Source organism: Tamandua tetradactyla, chromosome 6 (assembly GCF_023851605.1).
Source record: "Tamandua tetradactyla isolate mTamTet1 chromosome 6, mTamTet1.pri, whole genome shotgun sequence".
Taxonomy (NCBI): domain Eukaryota; kingdom Metazoa; phylum Chordata; class Mammalia; order Pilosa; family Myrmecophagidae; genus Tamandua; species Tamandua tetradactyla.
Genome location: NC_135332.1, coordinates 76,796,934 through 76,817,045, shown reverse-complemented (window position 1 = coordinate 76,817,045; position 20,112 = coordinate 76,796,934). Strand labels below are relative to the sequence as shown.

The following is a 20,112-nucleotide window of genomic DNA, read 5'->3' as shown; positions in this document are numbered from 1 at the left end:
CCAATTCAAACAATCGCAAGAATCAACTATTCATAGTGAGCATTTGTTAGCTCATTTTTGAGGATATGTGATTCAAATATCTCTGGTTTTAAAAAGGTAAAACTTCACAGTTATCATTTAGTCCTCATATTCCTTAATAATCTTTCATACAAGAATACACAATTGTACTTCCGGAGAAGATGGCGGCTTAGTAAGACGCGCGGGTCTTAGTTCCTCCTCCAGAAAAGCAACTAAAGAAACAGAAACAATACGAAACAGCTCCCAGAGTCACGACAGAGACCAAAAAGACAGCGTACCCCATTCTGGAACAGCTGAACGGGCAGGGAGAATCTGCTGCGGTGAGATACCCGAGGGGCGCGCGTTTTCCCGGCCGGGGCGGCTGGCGACTGGGGTCCCCTCCACGCCCATGGCTCCCCGGTCTGACTGGGAACGTTGGATAGCGGGGCCCTCCGGTGATGCTTGGCATTTCGGGCCAGCTGGGTAATTAGGACCGGCACTCTCCCAAGCCACGGCGGCCAGCGACCCCCGCCTCCACGCGTGGTTTCCCGGGCCGACTGCCGTGCAGACAGACGAGCGCCACGAGCGCCACCTACTGGGCAGGAAAAGAAAAACAGAGCCCAGAGATTTCACAGAAAAAGCTTTCAACCAGCTGGGTCCCACACCCAGGGAAATCTGATCAAATGCCCAGACACCAGCAGAAAATAATGGATGACGCTCGGAAAATTGAAGATATGGCCCAGTCAAAGGAACAAACCAATAGTTCAAATGAGATACAGGAGCTGAGACAACTAATGCTGAATATACGAACAGAAATGGAAAAACTCTTCAAAAACCAAATCAATAAATTGAGGGAGGACATGAAGAAGACATGGGCTGAACAAAAAGAAGAAATAGAAAATCTGAAAAAACAAATCACAGAACTTATGGGAGTGAAGGACAAAGAAGAAAAAATGGAAAAAACAATGGATACCTACAATGGTAGATCTAAAGAGACAGAAGCTACAATTAGTGAACTGGAGGATGGAACATCTGAATTCCAAAAAGAAACAGAAACTATAGGGAAAAGAATGAAAAAACTTGAGCAGAGGATCAGGGAACTGAATGACAATATGAAGCGCACAAATATACGTGTTGTGGGTGTCCCAGAAGGAGAAGAGAAGGGAAAAGGAGGAGAAAAACTAATGGAAGAAATTATCACTGAAAATTTCCCAACTCTTATGAAAGACCTAAATTTGCAGATCCAAGAAGTGCAGCGCACCCCAAAGAGAATAGACCCAAATAGGCGTTCTCCAAGACACTTACTAGTTAGAATGTCAGAGGTCAAAGAGAAAGAGAGGATCTTGAAAGCAGCAAGAGAAAAACAATCTGTCACATACAAGGGAAACCCAATAAGACTATGTGTAGATTTCTCAGCAGAAACCATGGAAGCTAGAAGACAGTGGGATGATATATTTAAATTACTAAAAGAGAAAAACTGCCAACCAAGACTCCTATATCCAGCAAAATTGTCCTTCAAAAATGAAGGAGAAATTAAAACATTTATAGACAAAAAGTCACTGAGAGAATTTGTGACCAAGAGACCAGCTCTGCAAGAAATACTAAAGGGAGCACTAGAGTCAGATATGAAAAGACAGAAGAGAGAGGTATGGAGTAAAGTGTAGAAAGAAGGAAAATCAGATATGATATATATAATACAAAAGCCAAAATGGTAGAGGAAAATATTATCCAAACAGTAATAATACTAAAAGTTAATGGACTGAATTTCCCAATCAAAAGACATAGAATGGCAGAATGGATTACGACCCAGCAATACCACTACTAGGTATCTACTCAAAGGACTTAAGGGCAAAGACACAGACGGACATTTGCACACCAGTGTTTATAGCAGCATTATCTACAATTGCAAAGAGATGGAAACAGCCAAAATGTTCATCAACAGACGAGTGGCTAAACAAACTGTGGCGTATACCTACGATGGAATATTATGCAGCTTTAAGACAGACTAAACTTATGAAGCATGTAATAACATGGATGGACCTAGAGAACATTATGCTGAGTGAGTCTAGCCCAAAACTAAAGGACAAATACTGTAAGGTCCCACTGATGTGAACCGACATTCGAGAATCAGCTTGGAATATATCATTGGTAACAGAGACCAGCAGGAGTTAGAAACAGGGTAAGATAATGGGTAATTGGAGCTGAAGGGATACAGACTGTGCAACAGGACTAGATACAAAAACTCAAAAATGGACAGCACAATAATACTTAAGTGTAATGTAACTAGGTTGGAACACTGAATGAAGCTGCACCTGAAATATGAAAAAAAAAAAAAGAATACACAATTGTGAAAAGTATATGTTATTCAGTGTGCGCTATATGTAAAATTTCTGACATATGCTCTTTTATTCAATCAGCAAAACTATTGAGAACTTACTATGTGCCAGTGGTTATGGAAGACTTTGGGGGAAATACAGAAAAGATGCCCATATTTTGCAAAAGTGAAATAGTCCCATGTGGGAAATAGACACATTTTTAAAAATGATAACCCAACATGACAGATGCTATGATGGGGGTGGATGCAAAATGCTACCTTCAGGCAGCCCTTGCTTTGCACAGCAGTGATGAACCATAAAAATGACCATACAAATGGAAACTATACAAAGCAATCTTAATGAAAAATTACAATTGTTCTGTAACTTTTGGAAATTTCTGTGGAAACATTAAAAGCTTTCTTATTGGTTGGTTAAAATGTTATAGAGAAATGAAAAATATTAAAGTTAATATTAGTATACTATACTTTCAAATATTAGAAGTTTTACAAATTTACATGTTTACTTCTTTGTAAAATACTTATCAAGCATAGTTTATATACTGCTTGTCTTATTCTTCTCATTGATATAGAACAAATACTTTTTATGCATTGGTGAATTGCCATAATCCTTTCTCAATGTGGATTAGCCACCAACATTTCATTCTTTCTGCTTTCAGTGTTATGAAATATGTTTGAGAGTTCCTTTAATGTGAAAAATTTTGCCAATGTCACTTTCTTTGGGTCATTGTCATCCTTTTCATCACAACCTTCCTCTTCATTTATGTTACCAAGCTTTTCTTCATTAAATTCCTGCAACTGCACATTTAGAATCTCTCAAATAGTGGCAGTGCCAATATTCCCTTAATCAGCAATTCCCTTAATCAGCTGTTCTTCTATAACTCTAGGCTGAATTCACCTTTCAGTTCCAGCATTATCACTTTTCATTTATTTGTTGTGCTTTTGTCTTTGTTGGCCAATTCCCTCATTCTATTATCCACTTCTATAAAATATCATGGAATTTATCACGGAAGACAAGGAAGCAACACAATTATGCACTTTGCTGTCTGTGCATGAACTGAATAACAGATGCTCAGTGAATAATCCCCAATAGAGTTTGAAAGAAATGATGGGATTGGACATAGATCATGATGCACACTTATTTATATTGTGATTTGTATACTGAAGAACTAGCAGTGAAATTTGTACTTTAAGCAATCACTCAGTTAATATGCCATGGTAACTATAATTTGAACCATGTTAGGGGACTGGTGTTATTTAACTAAATCATGGCAACTGAATTCAGGTAGAGTGGAACAATGAAAATCAAAATCTTGCTGTGTATAAAGGCCTTGAGACATTAAAAAGTAAACAAAAGGATATCACTTCCAGGGATGTACGATCAGTCTAGCTGGAACCAAGGTTGCAGAGGAACATGGGATCATGTAGAATCTGTGGAGATGAGGCTTGAGAAATAGTTTGAGCCAAGTTTGTGAAGATTGCTTGGAGTAAAATTCCCATTTGACCATTGCTGCCTTGCATGGAAAGAAATTATTCAACTTCAACTCCTTCTTATCTAATTCATTTCCCCATTCATCAAAGGTTACCCAGCTTTCAAAACTGCCATCCATACTGCATCAATTCTATTTCCTCATTTTAACCTGATCTTCCTTTTGGGTCTGAAAATGCTGGCTAGCATTTATTCCTCAGTTCCAGCTTGTATCATCCTCTCTACAGCCAGAGAGATATGATAGCAGGAGCCAACCCTGAGCTCTTCCAGTATTTTTGTGGTCAAAATGTCCTTTTTTTTTTTTCTTCCTCCATGGAATAAGAGTCACAGAGACCGGCAATAAATGTGGTCATTGATATCTGATTGTAGCCATAGAATGGACTAGTGAAAACCCCATTAGACTCAGTCAAAAATTATGTATTTCAATTCTTATCTCACCAATTACATGCCTTGAGCAAGTCATTTCATTTATTTGGGCCTACATTTCCATAATGATGAAAAGATTCCTGATCTCTCAGATCTCATACCTCTCTAAAGGCTAAGATTATTCCTGATTAATCATGTGTTTTCAAAGCATACCTCATGTAAATACTGGCATGCAACAAAAGGGCAAAAGAAAGATTTTAAAAACCAATTAGAATACCTACTCTTGAAAATTGTTGAGAGATCATTTGACATTCACTTTCAGAAACAGTGGCTCTTTCACCAGAACTATCTTCAGGAGTTTTTCTTTTCCCAGCAACTGCCAAGCAGCTGAGTCTAAGATCATCTATTCAATAGTGAAGTTTTGTATTTGTTCTTAATTGCTGATTTCCTTTAATGATTCCCTAGCAACAAAATGCAACAGCAGCTTCCCATTGCAAATTATGTTTCAGTTAAAGAAATCATATTCTTTCCACAGGGTAGAACATGGTATTTAAAGCACATTTTTTCTCAGTTAGTGTTAAATGGTTTAATTATGAGGTACCTGCATAATGCATGTACTAACATATATACACATTCATCTAAATGACAGAGAAAAAGAAACAGTAGTAATTTAAAAACAAAAAAATAAGAAGGATTGCAGAATTCAGAAAAAAACAGAAGAAGAATCTTAAAATGAGGAGCAAAGAATAAAGTTCACTTGGAGAATTTGAGTGAAAGAAGGAAACTGAAGTCAGAAGTGGTGATGTATGAATAAGGACTAGAGAAGGTCAATAAAAGCTAACTCTCTGTCTTTGCACTCTGTACAAATATATTACCATTATATTAGGTACTGTGGTTGGAACTCAAGAAATAGAACACACAAGACAATATCCTTGACTGTCTCCTTACATATATATATATATATATATATAATGCACCTTGAAGATACAAGGGAAAAAGAGAGTTTGAAATGAGTGACTTGAGTTGGATGGGTTTAGTAATCCCAAATAATGGTCTTATAATTGTCTTGACACTAAAGAGATTCTTCTGTTCAAGGGTGATTCTTAATTTGAAGAATTTCTTAGGAATGAACATTAACAACAATATAGTTTTCTCATTTATTGAAATTTCTCATTTCCTTTCATTGTACTTTTTTCAAGCTTAGCAATAAACATTTCTTTTCTGTTCATCACTGAGAAGGTATATCACCTGAAATATGATAGCATATCTGAGGCAGCAGAAAGTGAACAAACCACAGCTCCAAATAATGTTCTCCCACTGCATTTTTTAAAGGAGGTTTCAGTCTACTCTAATACCTCTGTCATTTTTCCTGTTGCAGTCTAGATTTTTTTCCAAGTACAATTTAAATAATAGTGACACCTAGACTTCTATGAGTCTTGCACATTAAACATTGTCTGCATAAAAGAGGAAAAACTAGAGGTTATTGCTGTTCTCACCAACAGACCAGTTAACTAAACAAACCAAAATAACATAAATTAAAGTAGACAAATTGGAAAGTTTGGCAGATTCACAAATTGGCAGGGACATTAAGTTTGTTTCTATTCAGGATTTTAAAAAATTGTTCCAATCTCAACAGCCTCTGGCCATTAGCATATAAAACAATAGCAGGCAGTATTCTGGAAATCTATTCAATTTATAAAAATGCACTCATTGCAAAGCCTTTGGAAGCATGCACAAAATAAACATGTAATCTCACTTCAGAGAAGCTATTTATGGGTGCTCTTAAATCATTAAGGTCCCTCAAATGGACTGAAGGAGACCTGCTAAAAGGATTATTAATGTCTCATCTCCACAGGGTGATCTTTACATGACATTTCAAGAAGGGGATTTCAAATTTCAGACCCTCTGCAGAAGAAACTTGATTTCTGTTTTTGAGAACTAGATCTCCCAAAGAAGAGACCAAGAGCTGTAAACTATCTTGAAATTAGAGTATATCTTGCAAGTTATAAGTGGTGTCTATGTTTGTAGCCCTAATTTCCCTATGCAGTTAAAATGTCATGTCACTCAAGAGTGCTATAAGTTTGTTGTTGGAAGGAGTGATGCTATTTGCATTTGGAGATCATTTCTGTCTAGGCTTCTGTTGGAGCCATAGCAATTATAATAATCAGTTCTTGGGGTTACTGAAAATTCCTCTCAATTCCACAAATGCAAGTCTTCTTGCATGGGCTGAGGAAGAAAAGGGATGAAAAAAGTAGTAGATTGGGAAAAGTCATTAAGTGAGGACAAATTTTACCCACTCATAGGGGATCAATAGCCAAGAAGTGCCAGGGTGTCATTGACTTCTTTCCTCTCCCTGAACACTGTACTTGTTAGGAAAATATTATTCTTTAAAAAAAATGTTTATGGTCTGTTTATTGAAACACTTTCAGGATTTCCTACATCTTGTTTTATCTTTTTGATGTCATCTCTTACATGTTTTAATTTGCAAAAAAATCACTACACTATTTTTAAATTAAGAGATATCTACAATATTTCTTAAAAATATAACACTGCATGTCTTTTCCAAATGCAGTATCCACAACCAATGAAATTATAGAAAAAGCTAAACCTAGGAGTACTTTTAATCTCATTTGCGTTTTCCTTAAATTTAGCCCCCTCACATACATTGTGGCATATTATTTGTCTTGTAATTATTATGTCAGTGGCCCTCAAATCATATTATGGAATGAATTTCATTTTCATCATTTGGATTAAAAATCTTCTAATTACTATGTATGACATGTAACTACAAGGGAATAGAAATGATTTTGTAATTGAAGTAGAACACTTGTATAGAAATCTATACAAATCATGTGCACACTACTCTAAATTCTTACAAATTTAACACATCTATGTTAGTAACTAACAGATCAAGAAACAGAATGTTATCAGCCATCCAGAGGTAACTTCCTTCCAGTTACCTCTCCACTCCAACCAAAAATAATCAGTCTTTAACTTCCTTTAATGCCATAGATTAGTTTTGCCTGATTTTGAAAACTAAGTAAATTAAATCATTTTACGTGTTCTTTACATATGGATTTTTTTTCACCTATCAGCATGTTTGTGAAATTCATCTATATTGTATACAGTTGTAGTTCATTAATTCTCATGTCTATATAATATTCTATTGAGGTAACATACGACAATTTATGCGTTTTCACCATTGGATATTTGACAAGTTCCTGCTTTAAGCTATTATAAATATTATTGCTATAAACATCTTTGTATATGTCTTTTGATGGAACTATGAAGCTATGTATCTGCAAGTGGAATTTCTGATTTATAGGGTATGCATGTTTCTTTTTTAGTAGATACTGTCAAAGAGTTTCCAAAGTGGCTTTCCAATTTACATTCCTACCAGTAGTGTATGAAAATTCAGGTTACTCCACATCCTTGTCAGCACTTAGAACTGTCCATCTTTTTTTAATAATAAATGATGTGTACTGGTATAATGTTGAGTTTTAATTTGCATTCCCCTCATGGCTAATGAAGTTCAGCCCCTTCTTATATGTTTCTTGGTCATTTTGATAGTCTCTTTTGTTAGGTACCTTAAAGATGTTTGCCCATTTTTTGATTTGGCTGTCTGTTTACCTCTTATTGATTTATAAGTATTCTTTGTATGTTCTAGATTCAGGTCTTTTTCAGATTTATGAATTGATGATATCTTATCCCACTGTGGACTTTGTTATTTTACTCTCTGAATAGTCCCTTTTAACAATTAAAAGTTCATAGCATTAATATAGTCTAATTTATCCACTTTTTTCCTTTTAGAGTTTCTGCATTTTGTATTCTGTTTAAGAAATATTTGCCTACTCTAAGGCCACAAGGATATTCTCATATGATATCTTCTCAAAGCCTTATTGTTTTTACCTTTCAAATTTAGATCTGCAATACATGTCAAACTGCCTTTGTGCATGATGTGAGGTCAAGATTAATTTTTTCCTGAGTAGTTATCAATTGGCCCAGCATCATCTATTGAAAAGACCTTCCTTTATATTATGTGTCACCTTTGCCATAACATAATTCTGCTGCCAGTGTAGTATGTGTGTGTATCCTTTTTTGGAAAGGGGTAGGTCTCTCCTTCCTTTTGTATTGACCTAATTGTATATTTTGAGCAAATAGAACCATCTTAATTAGCTTTTCAATAGGCCTATATAACTGATAGGGTAAATCCTCTTCCTTTGTTTTCTGAATTCAAACTGAATTATTTCTTATTTTTCTTTGCATTTCCATATAGATGTTAAAAAGTATTACCATTTTCCACAAAAACTTTGCTGAGATTTTGATTGGGATTCTGATGAATCTACAGATCAATTTGAGGAGGATAATATCTAAATAATGTTAAATCTTCTAACCCATGATATACCTCTGTTTATTTCAGTCCTCTTTAATAACTCTTATTAAGTTTTTTTTGTTTCAGTGCAGACTATTTGAATGTCTTTCTTAAATTATTGCTACAAACTTAGCATTATTTGATGCCACTGTAAATATTATGATTTTGAAATTTAATTTCTATTTGTTGCTGATATAGAAAAATAAAATAGATTTTTATATTGACCTTGTATTTAGCAAACTTGCTAAATTCTAAAAATTTGCCCTTAAGTTCTTTTGAATTTTCTGTATACAAAATTACATTGTCTGTTGGGATAAAAAGATACAGTTTTATTTCTTGATTATCATGTCTTGGTTGCCTGCTTGTTTGTTTTTTACTTATTCCATTGGCTAGAACCTACAACACAATATAATAGTGGTTATCTTTGTTCTCAATCTGAGGGAAAGAGCTTTGAAATGTTATTATATTTGGGGTAGTTTTTCTTAATTTGATTTTTAAATAAAATTAGATTACTTAATCCAATGAATGTTTAGCTTCAAAATGGTTTGGAGGTGTAACATGTTAAACTCATCACTAAAAATATTTTGGCCCTTTCTTTGAGGCTTGCCACCAGAATTTTTTAAATCATATTTAAAAAATCAGCAACATTGCAATAAACTTAATGAAACTGAAAAGTTAGGATTTAAAGGGTGATTATGATAACAGAATCATTATGTAGCTATTCCTTTTTTCTTTCTAGTATATTGGGGTAGACATAGGGAAATACTTGAAATACCTGAAATCTCTGAACTTGTAATCCAGCTTCTTTAATCTCTGATAATGATTGTATAGCTTTTATCTTTTGTCACTGTGATATAAAAAAAAACTTCTAACTGACCCTCACTTGTACCCATTTTGTCTAGTTTTTTCAACTTTGGAGTCTTGTGGTCATTAAAGACAGCCCATAAAGTTTACTAATGAGGGCCTTGGGTCAGCCCAGAACTAACCCATCCCAAGTCAAAGATAACTTAAATTGGATCTAACAAAAATGGGTCCGCCTGACATACAGGAGCTTAGACTTTAACCTCTAAGTGACCTATACCTCATTATAATACTAAAAATCATGCCCAGCATCATACTAAGGCTGCCATTTTCTTACGTACATTCTGTGACTAAGCACACTCAATAATTGGATCACCTCTAATTACATCATCTGGGGCCACTGTGCTCATTATCTTAAAACCTGCCTATCTTTTAATGCTATAAAACTATCAGAATTACTATAGTTCAGGGAGACAGATTTCTGGGTAGAGGGAGACCATCTGATCTCCTGCTTCACACCTAACACACTCTTTCTGTCTTTGAAACCCCAGTGTTTCATATATTAGTCACTGAGCACATCAAGCAGAGAATGCCTTTGTCTGCCTTGTTTTGAACCTCAAAATGAAAATGACTTCCTTTTATTATCCTTTATATTTCCCATAATTTCTCTTTAACAATTATTTCATTATTTGATTAGAAATCAATTATGAATTTTTTTTCTAAAACCAAATTGTCACACTTTTTTGAATGTATTTCACTGTAGTTCCCTCATTTTTACTCTTTCAATACTGAGATTCCAACATCAGACTCCCTCTTCTATTATATAAAGTCCATCATCACCTGTGGGCACCTCATACTTTGAAAATAAAAGATGTTGGTTGGACCTTTGGGCAAATACCACACTTACTCCCCCCACCCCCATACTTTCCACTGCCATCCTGTCTTTTGGAAGTTCTGGGATTTCTGAGACATCCCAGTGGAATTAGCTTGCTTACCTCTGTCTACAATCTTCATTTGACGAATCTCAGTGTCACTCATGTTATTGCTTCCTGTGCTAACTGTCCTCTAGTATCCATTCTCTCTGCTACTATTTGAAGTAGGATCCCCTTCTACCAGGTTATAGCAAGATAGAGGTATTTCACAGCCCCCTTTGCAGCTAGGTATTTGGTTAAGTTCTGGCCATTGAATTGAAAGGAAATTATGTATGGAACTTCTGGATCATGTCCTTTAAAAGGAAGTTGTTTGCCTTTATGCTCCCGTTCCCACTTCCCACTGACTGGGAAATGGTGATAGGTGGAATGGTCCAGAAATGCTTGCTAACTTGGGTCCCTTGATGGACTTTTGCCTGCTAGACCTGACTCTGGTTTGCTGAATGAACTGTAATATGAAAGAGAAATGAACTTCTGTTTTATTTAAATTACTGTGTTTGGGTTTTCTTTGTTACAGAAGCTTAGTTTGTATTCAATGTTTTTCTACATTATTCAGTACTCTTTCCTGTTCTCTTCTCTGTCCCACACTTGTTAAAACATGGAACAGTTACTATATTTTGATTTCATAAAAATGCTACTCAAACTAGAAAGTGATAGAAGCTCATTGAAGATTTGAGGGTAAGAGCGGGGATCTAGTAATACTCAACATAGAACAGCTCTGCAGAGAGTCTAGATATTAGACATCGTTCTCTGTAGAAGTTTCTCACTGGCCAACTCCTTTTTTCTTAAAGTTCCCCAACCTCCCACCTAGATGCCACCTCTGTCTCTCCTAAAAAAGTTCCCTCTACCCAACTTCCCAAAATTCTTAGATTGGCAACTGATAAAATGAAGATTTCAATTTGCATAATTCTTAAAAAGAATTTCCAGAGTCTCATTCTTATAAAGTCTCCAACAACAACAGTTAAAAGCATCAATTTCATTATAGCTGTGATTAAGAAAACGTTTTGCACCTAGGGCTCTAACTGAGGCTCTACAAATGTTTCATGTAGTAAGTTTACTTTCTGAAACTTATAACCTCCAGAGGGTTCTTAGGCCAGATAAGTCCTGAAACCCAGAGGTGCCACACTCTCCAAGAGCATCAACCAGTTCCATGCCTCTATCCCATATTGTTTACACCTCTTTTCACCATGAAAAAGTTAGAATGGGCATAGTCCAAAGACCCCTATAGATTGGGAGTAGGATCAATCAAAGCAGAAGAAGGAGTTATAACAGAAAAGATAGGACTTAACAAATGACTATGACTGCTGAATCACTGTAATGATATTTCTTTTTAGCTTCCAGTGTTTTGGAGCAGTTAAAAGGAAAAACCTGAAAATGTGGAATAGTAACCCATACCAAATTTTGAAATCTGTTCTGTAACTACTTGTTAAAATGTACTTTGAAAATTATTGGGTTTTTTTTGCATATATGTTATATTTCACAATAAACAAATGTAAAAAAAAAGAAAGAAAAAGAAAACATTTCATTTCTCCAAAATATCCCGTGGAATACATTTGACCCAGTTTTGTTTACTGGTGCCATTTCTGTAGTAAATTCTTTTGCCAAATTTTCCAAGTTCAAATATGATATGTTTCCATGCTCTAGTGATGTAGTTATATACATATTTTGCATCTAACATAAAAATAAGTTATTTTCAAAATGCAAGGTCTGGTTTGACTTTTGGCTTCCTAAGTAAATATATGTTTCTTAAGTTGTGTTGAATATAGCTGTACTGGATTGCACAGAATCAAATTGAATTGTGGAAGTATGCTGCATTTATTTAGTGAAAATTAGCTATAGAATACAATAGAAAATGTAACTTTAAAAATATTTTGTTTTTATCATGAGCAAACTAATATTATGCATGATCAGTTCATTGCTGGTAAGTTTCTTTGTCATTTTTCTCTATTAATATCTTAGCGTCTGGATATAAATTTATAATTTTGTTCCTTGGTGATTATTTTAGAAGCCTAGACTGCTGAAAGCAGATACCATGGAATGGGGTGGCTTTTAACAATGGGAATTTATTAGCTTACACTTTGGGGCTGAGAAAAGTTTCCAAACCAAGGCTATCTTTGACCCCTCTGCCATATGGCAAGGCACGTGGTGGCATCTGCTGGTCTCTCCCATCTGTCAGGTTTTGTTGCTTTCAGCTCCTTGTTTCTGTGGCTTCCTCTGTCTATATTCATCTAATTTATAAGGGACTCCAATAAGAAGGTTACAACCCATCCTGAATGAGATGGGTCACACCTTATCTGAAGGACCCCTAACAAAAGATCTTACCTACCATGGGTCTACCCCCACATAAATGTCTTAACTTTGAGAACATGCTTTTGTGGGGTATATACGGTTTCAAACCAATACAGTGATCCCCTGAGTTAGGTAGTGAAAGCTCAGTGATGCATATTAACCAGACTGTTCATTAGAATGAAAGTTAATATCTTCAATATCAGAATTTCTTGGATATATTCTGATCTACATTTTTGTTCATTTGAGCTAGTTATATAGCATCCCTGGGCTTTAAAGTGCTGATCATGTCTAAGTCCTATAATCTTTAAATAAGTGAAACAAGAAGATAGTAGAGAGTTGTACTAGAAATGGAATGGTCAGTTATGTGAAGAAAACAAATAGATGCAATTTTTCTATCCCAATATGAACACTAGCAAAGCTGGGAGTCCAACTTATCTTTTCTGTATTTCAGCTCCATTTTGATAGGTTTTGAATGGTAAATCTCTCCACTATGTAAACAAATATATTTAAATATGTGTACATGTAAATTTAAGTGTTATTACAATTCTTATCTCCCACTTCTTATTTCTGAAAAATAAGTTTCTTATTTCTGGAATATGACTTTCTTAGAGTAAACAAATGCTAACCAAAGTCTCCCATAGGAATAATTGTTCAGTAGAAAAGGTTAGCATTTCACCCTCTCAGGATCTTCTTTCCATGTGTCCCTCTCCGTACCTATTTGTTCAGGACCATCTTCATTCTCTGTGGCCCCTTATACCTGCTCACTATCTTCCTAGACTCTTTCCTTCATCATTCCACTCTCTCCCTCAAAACTTATTTATTCCCTGCCTCCATTTCCTTAGATTTTTTTTTCACATGGGCAGGCACCGGGAATCAAACCCAGGTCTCCAGCATGGCAGGTGAGAACTCTGCCTGCTGAGCCACTGTGGCCTGCCCAGATTCTTAATTTTTTAACCTTCACAAATTTTTCAAAAGTGTTGTCTATTTACACTTATTTATTCCTACATCTTCTATTAATTTTCTGACCTCTTTCCAAAATCACTTCCTTCCTGATCACTTCATCAGACTAGCTCTCACAGAAGTGATCAATAACCTCCACTGCCAAGAATAAAGGACATTTTCAGTTCTTTCCTTGGCTGGCATCTCAACCACATTCAACACAATTGATTGTTCTCTCCATCTTTCAACAGTCCCTTTGCTTGACTCTCATGACCCAACTTGGCTTCCATGACCCCTGATTATAGTACTTTAGGTTCTTTTCTTCTCAATCTATATACTCTGCATGTGGTCTTCCTACATGTGGCCTTCTATTACATTTAAAATAAAACATTTATATAATGAGCAGTTCCTTGATGGAGGGAACTTTCTATAGCTAGAGGCTGGTTGAGCAGAAGGGGTTGATTATAAAATCAGAGGTGGAGAATAGGATTCTAGGATAGTGAGAAATAAGAGTAAAAATTTTAGGAAATAATGCAGAGTAGGAAGAACATCTAAAGTGGATAAAGAGTAGAAAGATTAAAGGACTGGAGGAAGAACTGCCAGGGAGGGAGGGAACAGGAATGGGGAGGTAGAAAGGTAGGGCTTTATGTTGTCTTTTCTCTTATCTTCTTGTTGCCTCCTGCCACCACAAACCTGATTGCTAATGAGCTTTAAAAGGAAATGATGATTAGGAATGGGGCTCCAAACCATATGGGATAGATAAGAATAAAACAGTGATTGGGAACTGAAAGAGGTTGGTGATGAGCCAGGATCTATATCAAAAGAGAAGCAGGAGCCAGAATCACCATGTAGCAGCAGCATCAAGGATAAAAAAGGGGGAATCTCTATTGAGGGAACACATTATATATAAGAGAAATACATCATATATTAATTAGGACAATACTAGCAGATGAAACAAATGAATCCTGAAAATGTATGAAGACTTGTGCACAATAGAAATTTATTTCTCACTTGCACAAAGATCAAAACAAGTGTTTCTGATTAGCGGACAGTTCCCTCTAAATGGGGACCCAGGCTTCTTTCAGCTTTTGGTTCTTCTGCCTTCAAAACTTCTTCAGAACATGGCTTCCCAGTTCACTGTGCTCATCTGCATCAAGCCAGTAGACACGATAGAGCATGGAGGGTCATGGGTGGGAAGATTTCATGACCTAGGTCTAGAACTGGAACACATTCCTTCTACTGTCAAATATGAAGAATAAATCCAGAGTTGGTAAGGAGAGACTTTATTTGAAAGGATTGACTTTATTGGAAATGATTATTGCAAAGGACGAACAAGAACTGTTGTAATAGGGTGAGGGGAACTATTGGAACAGGGAGAAAGCTCTGACCATAAGATATGCAAGTGTCTCAAGAGTTAGGCAAAAAGTGTTTTTCTTTATGAGAGGAGTAAACAGGACAGAAAGAACTGGGTGTGAAGAAGTGGAGAAGTGGGACAGTGTGATCAGAAAACAGATGAGTGAATGTTTTACCCAGAGTTGTAACTCAGAAATCAGGATTTAAGGGATGATTTTGATTGCTGAATCATTATATAAATACTCCTTTTTTTGCTTTCTGGCACATTGAAGTAGACAGGGAAATACATGAAATCTCTGAATTGCAATCCAGGTGCCTTGATCTCTGATAATAGTGGGATAGCCCTTATCTTCTGCCCCTGTGATTGAAAATACCTTGTGACTAACCTTCATCTGTGCTTAGTTATCCAGTTTTTCAGCTTCAGAGTCTTGTGAAATCACTAAAGATAGCCCCTAATGTTTGTTAATGAAGGGTCTTGGGTCAGCTCAGAAATAGACCACCCCAAATCCAAAATCATCTTGATGACCGAGTCTGGATTTAACCTAAGTGAGCCCATCTGACATGAACAGTAGCTTAGACTTTAATCTATGAGTCACCTATACCTCATTCCACCATTCTCTTTCATACCTTCTGTGACTATGCATATAATCAAGCTGCACATGCTCAGTAATCAGATCTCCTCCAATTACATTATCTGGGGCCCCTGTACCCATTATCCTGAACCATGCCCATCTTTTCTCTAATCGAACAAATTACTACAGTTTGATAAGACAGATTTGGGGCTGCTAGGCCATTTGCTCTCCTACTACATGCCTAGTAATAAACTCTTTCTCTCTTTGAAACCCTGGTGTCTCAGGAATTGGTTATTAAGTGCCTTTGGCAAAATAATCCATGGCCTTTCTCCAGTAACAAGAGGACAACCTACTCTCCAGGAGTGACCCCTAAGGAGGGGTTGTATCATGGCTCCATTTAAGGGTGGGATGAAGTTCAAAGAACCGGGGGAAGGAGAGACATTCAATCAAGGTTTGGTGGACAGGCATTTTATTCCAGTTGATCCATGGGCACAGCAATTCAGCTCATCATTTATGAGGTGAAAAATGGAAATTTGGAGGGTCTGTGTCTGGCCCTGTCATAGATAAACAAGGGGAACAGATTCAAGCCTCATCTAAGTCATATGGGGAAGGGTGTGTCTTTACAGTAAGTCATTTTTCTGAGCACAAAGAGTACATAGGATTTCTTATCCTTCACTATTCCAGGATCACAGGGTGTGGATAAAGTTCAACATTGTCACCACCCACATTTCACTGATCAAAACATGTTGCACCTAACCGGGAGGGGAGACCAAGGAGTACCGTCTAGCAGTGTGCCCAAGAGGGACAAGAAATAGGTTTACTGAATAGCTAACACATTTCTGACACCCATTGTAAAATGGAAACATATATACAGCTCAAAAGAGTACCTTTCAAGTATAATGTGTTCATGTAATAGCCAGGCATTTATTTGTGACAAGCACAGTATAAATCAAAGCTGTGGCAAGATAGAATTTTTCAATGAAAATGAACCTACTAAGCATATCTATTCCTGAAATTGAGGCATCCTACACTATTCTAACACCTTGGTGCAAAACAGCATGTCAAGTTTAATATTTTCCTTATTACCCATCACACTGAGTCATTTTGCATACAGGAGTAGTTGATAGTGTGTTTTCCAATTTCTGGCAAAAAAAAAAAAAAGAAAAGAAAAGATCTTTAATTTCTTAAAAAAATGGTTTTCCATTCCCAAGTCTTTAAAACTCCTTTGCACCCCAGAGTCACATCATCAATGGAAACAAAGAAAGCATTAGGTATTCATTAAGGTTAGAAGGAAATTACCCTGCCACATCTGCAGTTGCAAATGCCATCATTCTCCTATGGTGATAGAAGATCATTTGAAAACAATTTCTCATAAATGAGATGACAATGAAACCAAGTTAGTCCTGCTGGCTAATTCTGTGTTAGGTGTATTTTTGGCCAATAGGCACTTACTTCTCCCAGTAAACATGACTTTTACAACATTTTGAAAATATGTGTGGTGAAAGCACAAAGCTGTAGGAATGCATTTACTACAAGTGTCATGCATATGTTTTCAGATGAGGAATTGACTAGTATGCCTTATATAGAGAAGGTGCTAAGGAGCCATAATTGAGTGGATTTGGACTTAGACGAGCATGGTATATCTTTCACCAGCTAGTAAATGGCTTTGGAGGGTTTACTTTCGTGTATCTTTAAATGCAGCATTATTTATATGCAAAAATATTTGGTGCTGTTTTATATCTATGAACTACATTAACTAAAATGTAGTTAACCTTAATATGAAAACATAGGAATGATGAAAGGAGATAGGGAGTGCATCAAAGGAGATAGGGAACTATTGTTTACACATTCCCAAAAAGGTATGCCAGTTTTTAATTATTCAGTCAGTCCATCAGTCACTAAATCTTTGGGGATCCCATAGGGCTTTGTTACCCAAAGTATAGTCTGCAGAGCAGGGACATGGTCATCAATTGTATCTTTTTGGAAATGCACCATCTCAGGTTCCAAGTCAGATTCCCTGAGTCAGGATGTGTTTTCACAAGATCCCTGGGTAACTCTATGCATATTAAAGTTTGAGAAGAACTACCACATGGAGTTTTTCACATCAATAACCACTGGTCAAAGCACCAAGCAATTAGGCCTAAGCTGTAGAACAATAATTTCTCAATTGGGGGTGATTTTGCTATACCACCTACCCACTTTCAGAAAATTGGCAATATCTGGAGATGTTTTTGATGGTCTCAACTTGGGGGATGCCACATTTAATGAGTAGAGGTGAAGGAAGCTGTTAAACATCCTATCATGCACAGGAAAGCCTCCCAACCCCCCAACATAAAATTGTTCTGTCCAAAGTGTCAGTAGTGCCACTGATAGGAAGCCCTGCTGTAGGACAGTGCTTCTCACTCTTTAGCATGCATCAGAATTAGCTGGAACATTTATTAAAACACAGATTTATGGGCCCTACCCTTGAGCTTCTTATTGCAGGCCAGGGGTGAGCCACAGAATTTTCATTTCTATTAAATTCCTAGGTAACCCCTATGCTGTAAATCTGAAAACCATATTCTGAGAAACATTGTTATAGGGCAATAAGAAATGCTAGTTGGTCTATCATGGCCACTTACTTTAGCTTCTTGAAGACTTGGGAAACTCCTGGCTCCCAAGTGCCTTGAATTTCCTATTCAGAGCTTCTCAGGTTAACTAGAGCCCAAATGCCTTGATATTATAGGTTGACAAGGGAAGCTAAGCAATGAAATTTTTTCCACAGTTGCTTGGATAGGACAAAGGGGGCATGAAAGTGAGTCAACAGAGAAGGTACAGTGCCATTGTCATTTACAGATAATACCAGATGGCAGCTAAATTGAGAGTCCAGACTACCCAAGGGACTTACTAATTATAAGAGCCTTCAGCTGTAGGAAATACTCTAATCACCCCAGTGACAGCTGGGCAGCCCCAGGGAAGGCCTGATTGCCAGTAGAAATTCTTGTTTGGTATAAAGTACAACTTGAAGGGTAAAAATGACAAGTTCCATTTGAGTCATATTTATCAGAGAGACAGAGGAAGATATTTAGGATGGGAGTGGCAGGGAGTGATCAAGGGGGACAGGTAGTTTAGTGCCACATGATTTTGATTAGCCAAGAATCAGAGCATGGAAAGCGATGATTAGTTGGAGCCCAGGCTGGTTCTTAGGAACTCTGGCTATCCCAGGCATCCCTGCAACCTAGGAGTGATGGTCAGTTTTACAACGAAGACTTCAATGTGGAATTTGTGGTTTCTACTTATCACCTGCTGATGCCATCTTCTATTTATTAGCCCTAAAAAAAGGTATTGATTTCACACCTTTAGGAAGGAAGGAAGGGAGATATCTTCTGCTTTGTTTAATTGGCTAACTGCCTTTCTTTGGTTGGCAACCAGCACTGAGATAATTTTGTCCTATGGGTGGCATTTAGCGAAACCCCAGGACTATGTATGAGAGAAAAGCAGCAGGAAGGGGAACAACTTACTGCACAGCTGTTTCTGGGCTAACCTCCAAGTCAAGGTTCTTGAGCCAAATTCACAGTATTTTCCTTTGCTGGAAATTTCAACAGAATTCCCTGCAAAGTGGGAGTAAATCAGAGAAATGCACCAAAAATAAATTGCTTTTACATTTTAATGTAGTGGGATACAATATTTTTAATGGATTTTCCTCTTTTGAAATTTGATTTTACCATGAAAAACTTAGTAGGAATGAAACCCCAAGAATGTTTACATTTCAAAATCATGTCAGACTTCTTTTTGTTACCCTCTGTTGTACTTTGTAATTTGGGAAAGGGTATAAAGATACAACTCATTTCCAGAGAGAAGACACTTATTAATAGTCTCTCTCAAATGCACATTATTTTTCCTCTCTAGGTCCCTTTTACCCAACATCCAATATAAGCATTTGGAAACCCCTTTTTCTTTTCTCTTCCCTTTTTTCCTTACTTCCCTTTTCTACCTCTTTGCAGTTCCACCAAAATTCTGGCCACACTCTGTGGGGGTGGAGAGCAGTGTTCCTTTTAGAGGGTAGGGCAGAGAGCCTGGTGCAAACCACTTTGCCTCATGCTCAGATCTACCACAGTCTTTACAAATTTGCCTCTCCCAACCAAGTTAACCTTTCTGTAGCTAACAGAGAGCAGTGAGTTCATAGCTAAGATTGACAATTTTTGTCGCTTTCCTAAAAGTCCCCCTTCCTATCAGCCTCAGGATATGTAATAGAGAAGGGACAGGTCTCTATTCCATCAGCATTTTATTTCATGATGCATTTTTTCATAACTTCCTGCCCATCCCTTCACCCTTACTGTAAACACATTCAGTGTTCTACTGAGCATTTTCCTGCATCTACTGAAACTTGGAATTCCTTATTTTAGGATCAATATTAAAGGGCATTCTTTAAAAGAAAATGGTGCTTCAACAAATTTTTGCCTCTGCAAATCATTCCTGTATACTCACTTATTCTATGGGCACAAAATTCCTTCACTTAAAATCAGAAGTTGATGTGACTGTGGGATTGTGAAAACCTTGTGTCTGATGCTCCTTTTATCTACCATGTCAACAGATAAGTAGAGCATATGGAATAAAAATAAGTAATAGGGGGAACAAATGTTAAAATAAATTTAGTTTGAAATGCTAGTGATAAATGAAATCAAGGGGTAAGG

General features: G+C 36.7%; 1 protein-coding gene across 11 annotated transcripts in view; it reads right to left on the bottom strand.

Moving 5' to 3' along the window:
- Positions 1-20,112, bottom strand: part of LOC143686146 (uncharacterized) — a 124,560-nt gene that overhangs the window by 92,541 nt on the left and 11,907 nt on the right. For 6 of the 11 annotated variants that reach the window (XR_013176928.1, XR_013176929.1, XR_013176932.1 and 3 more), the window contains one exon: positions 18,940-19,029. The exons of 3 other annotated variants lie outside the window; for them this stretch is intronic. Coding sequence is in view for 5 of the 8 variants with exons in the window: in XM_077163150.1 (XP_077019265.1) it covers positions 18,940-19,029 (90 nt within the window). In the remaining 3 variants the exon portion in view is untranslated. Of the gene's footprint in view, positions 1-15,895; positions 15,994-16,405; positions 16,582-18,939; positions 19,030-20,112 lie in introns of those variants that run through there. 2 more of the 11 variants (XM_077163153.1, XM_077163152.1) reach the window with 2 other exon arrangements.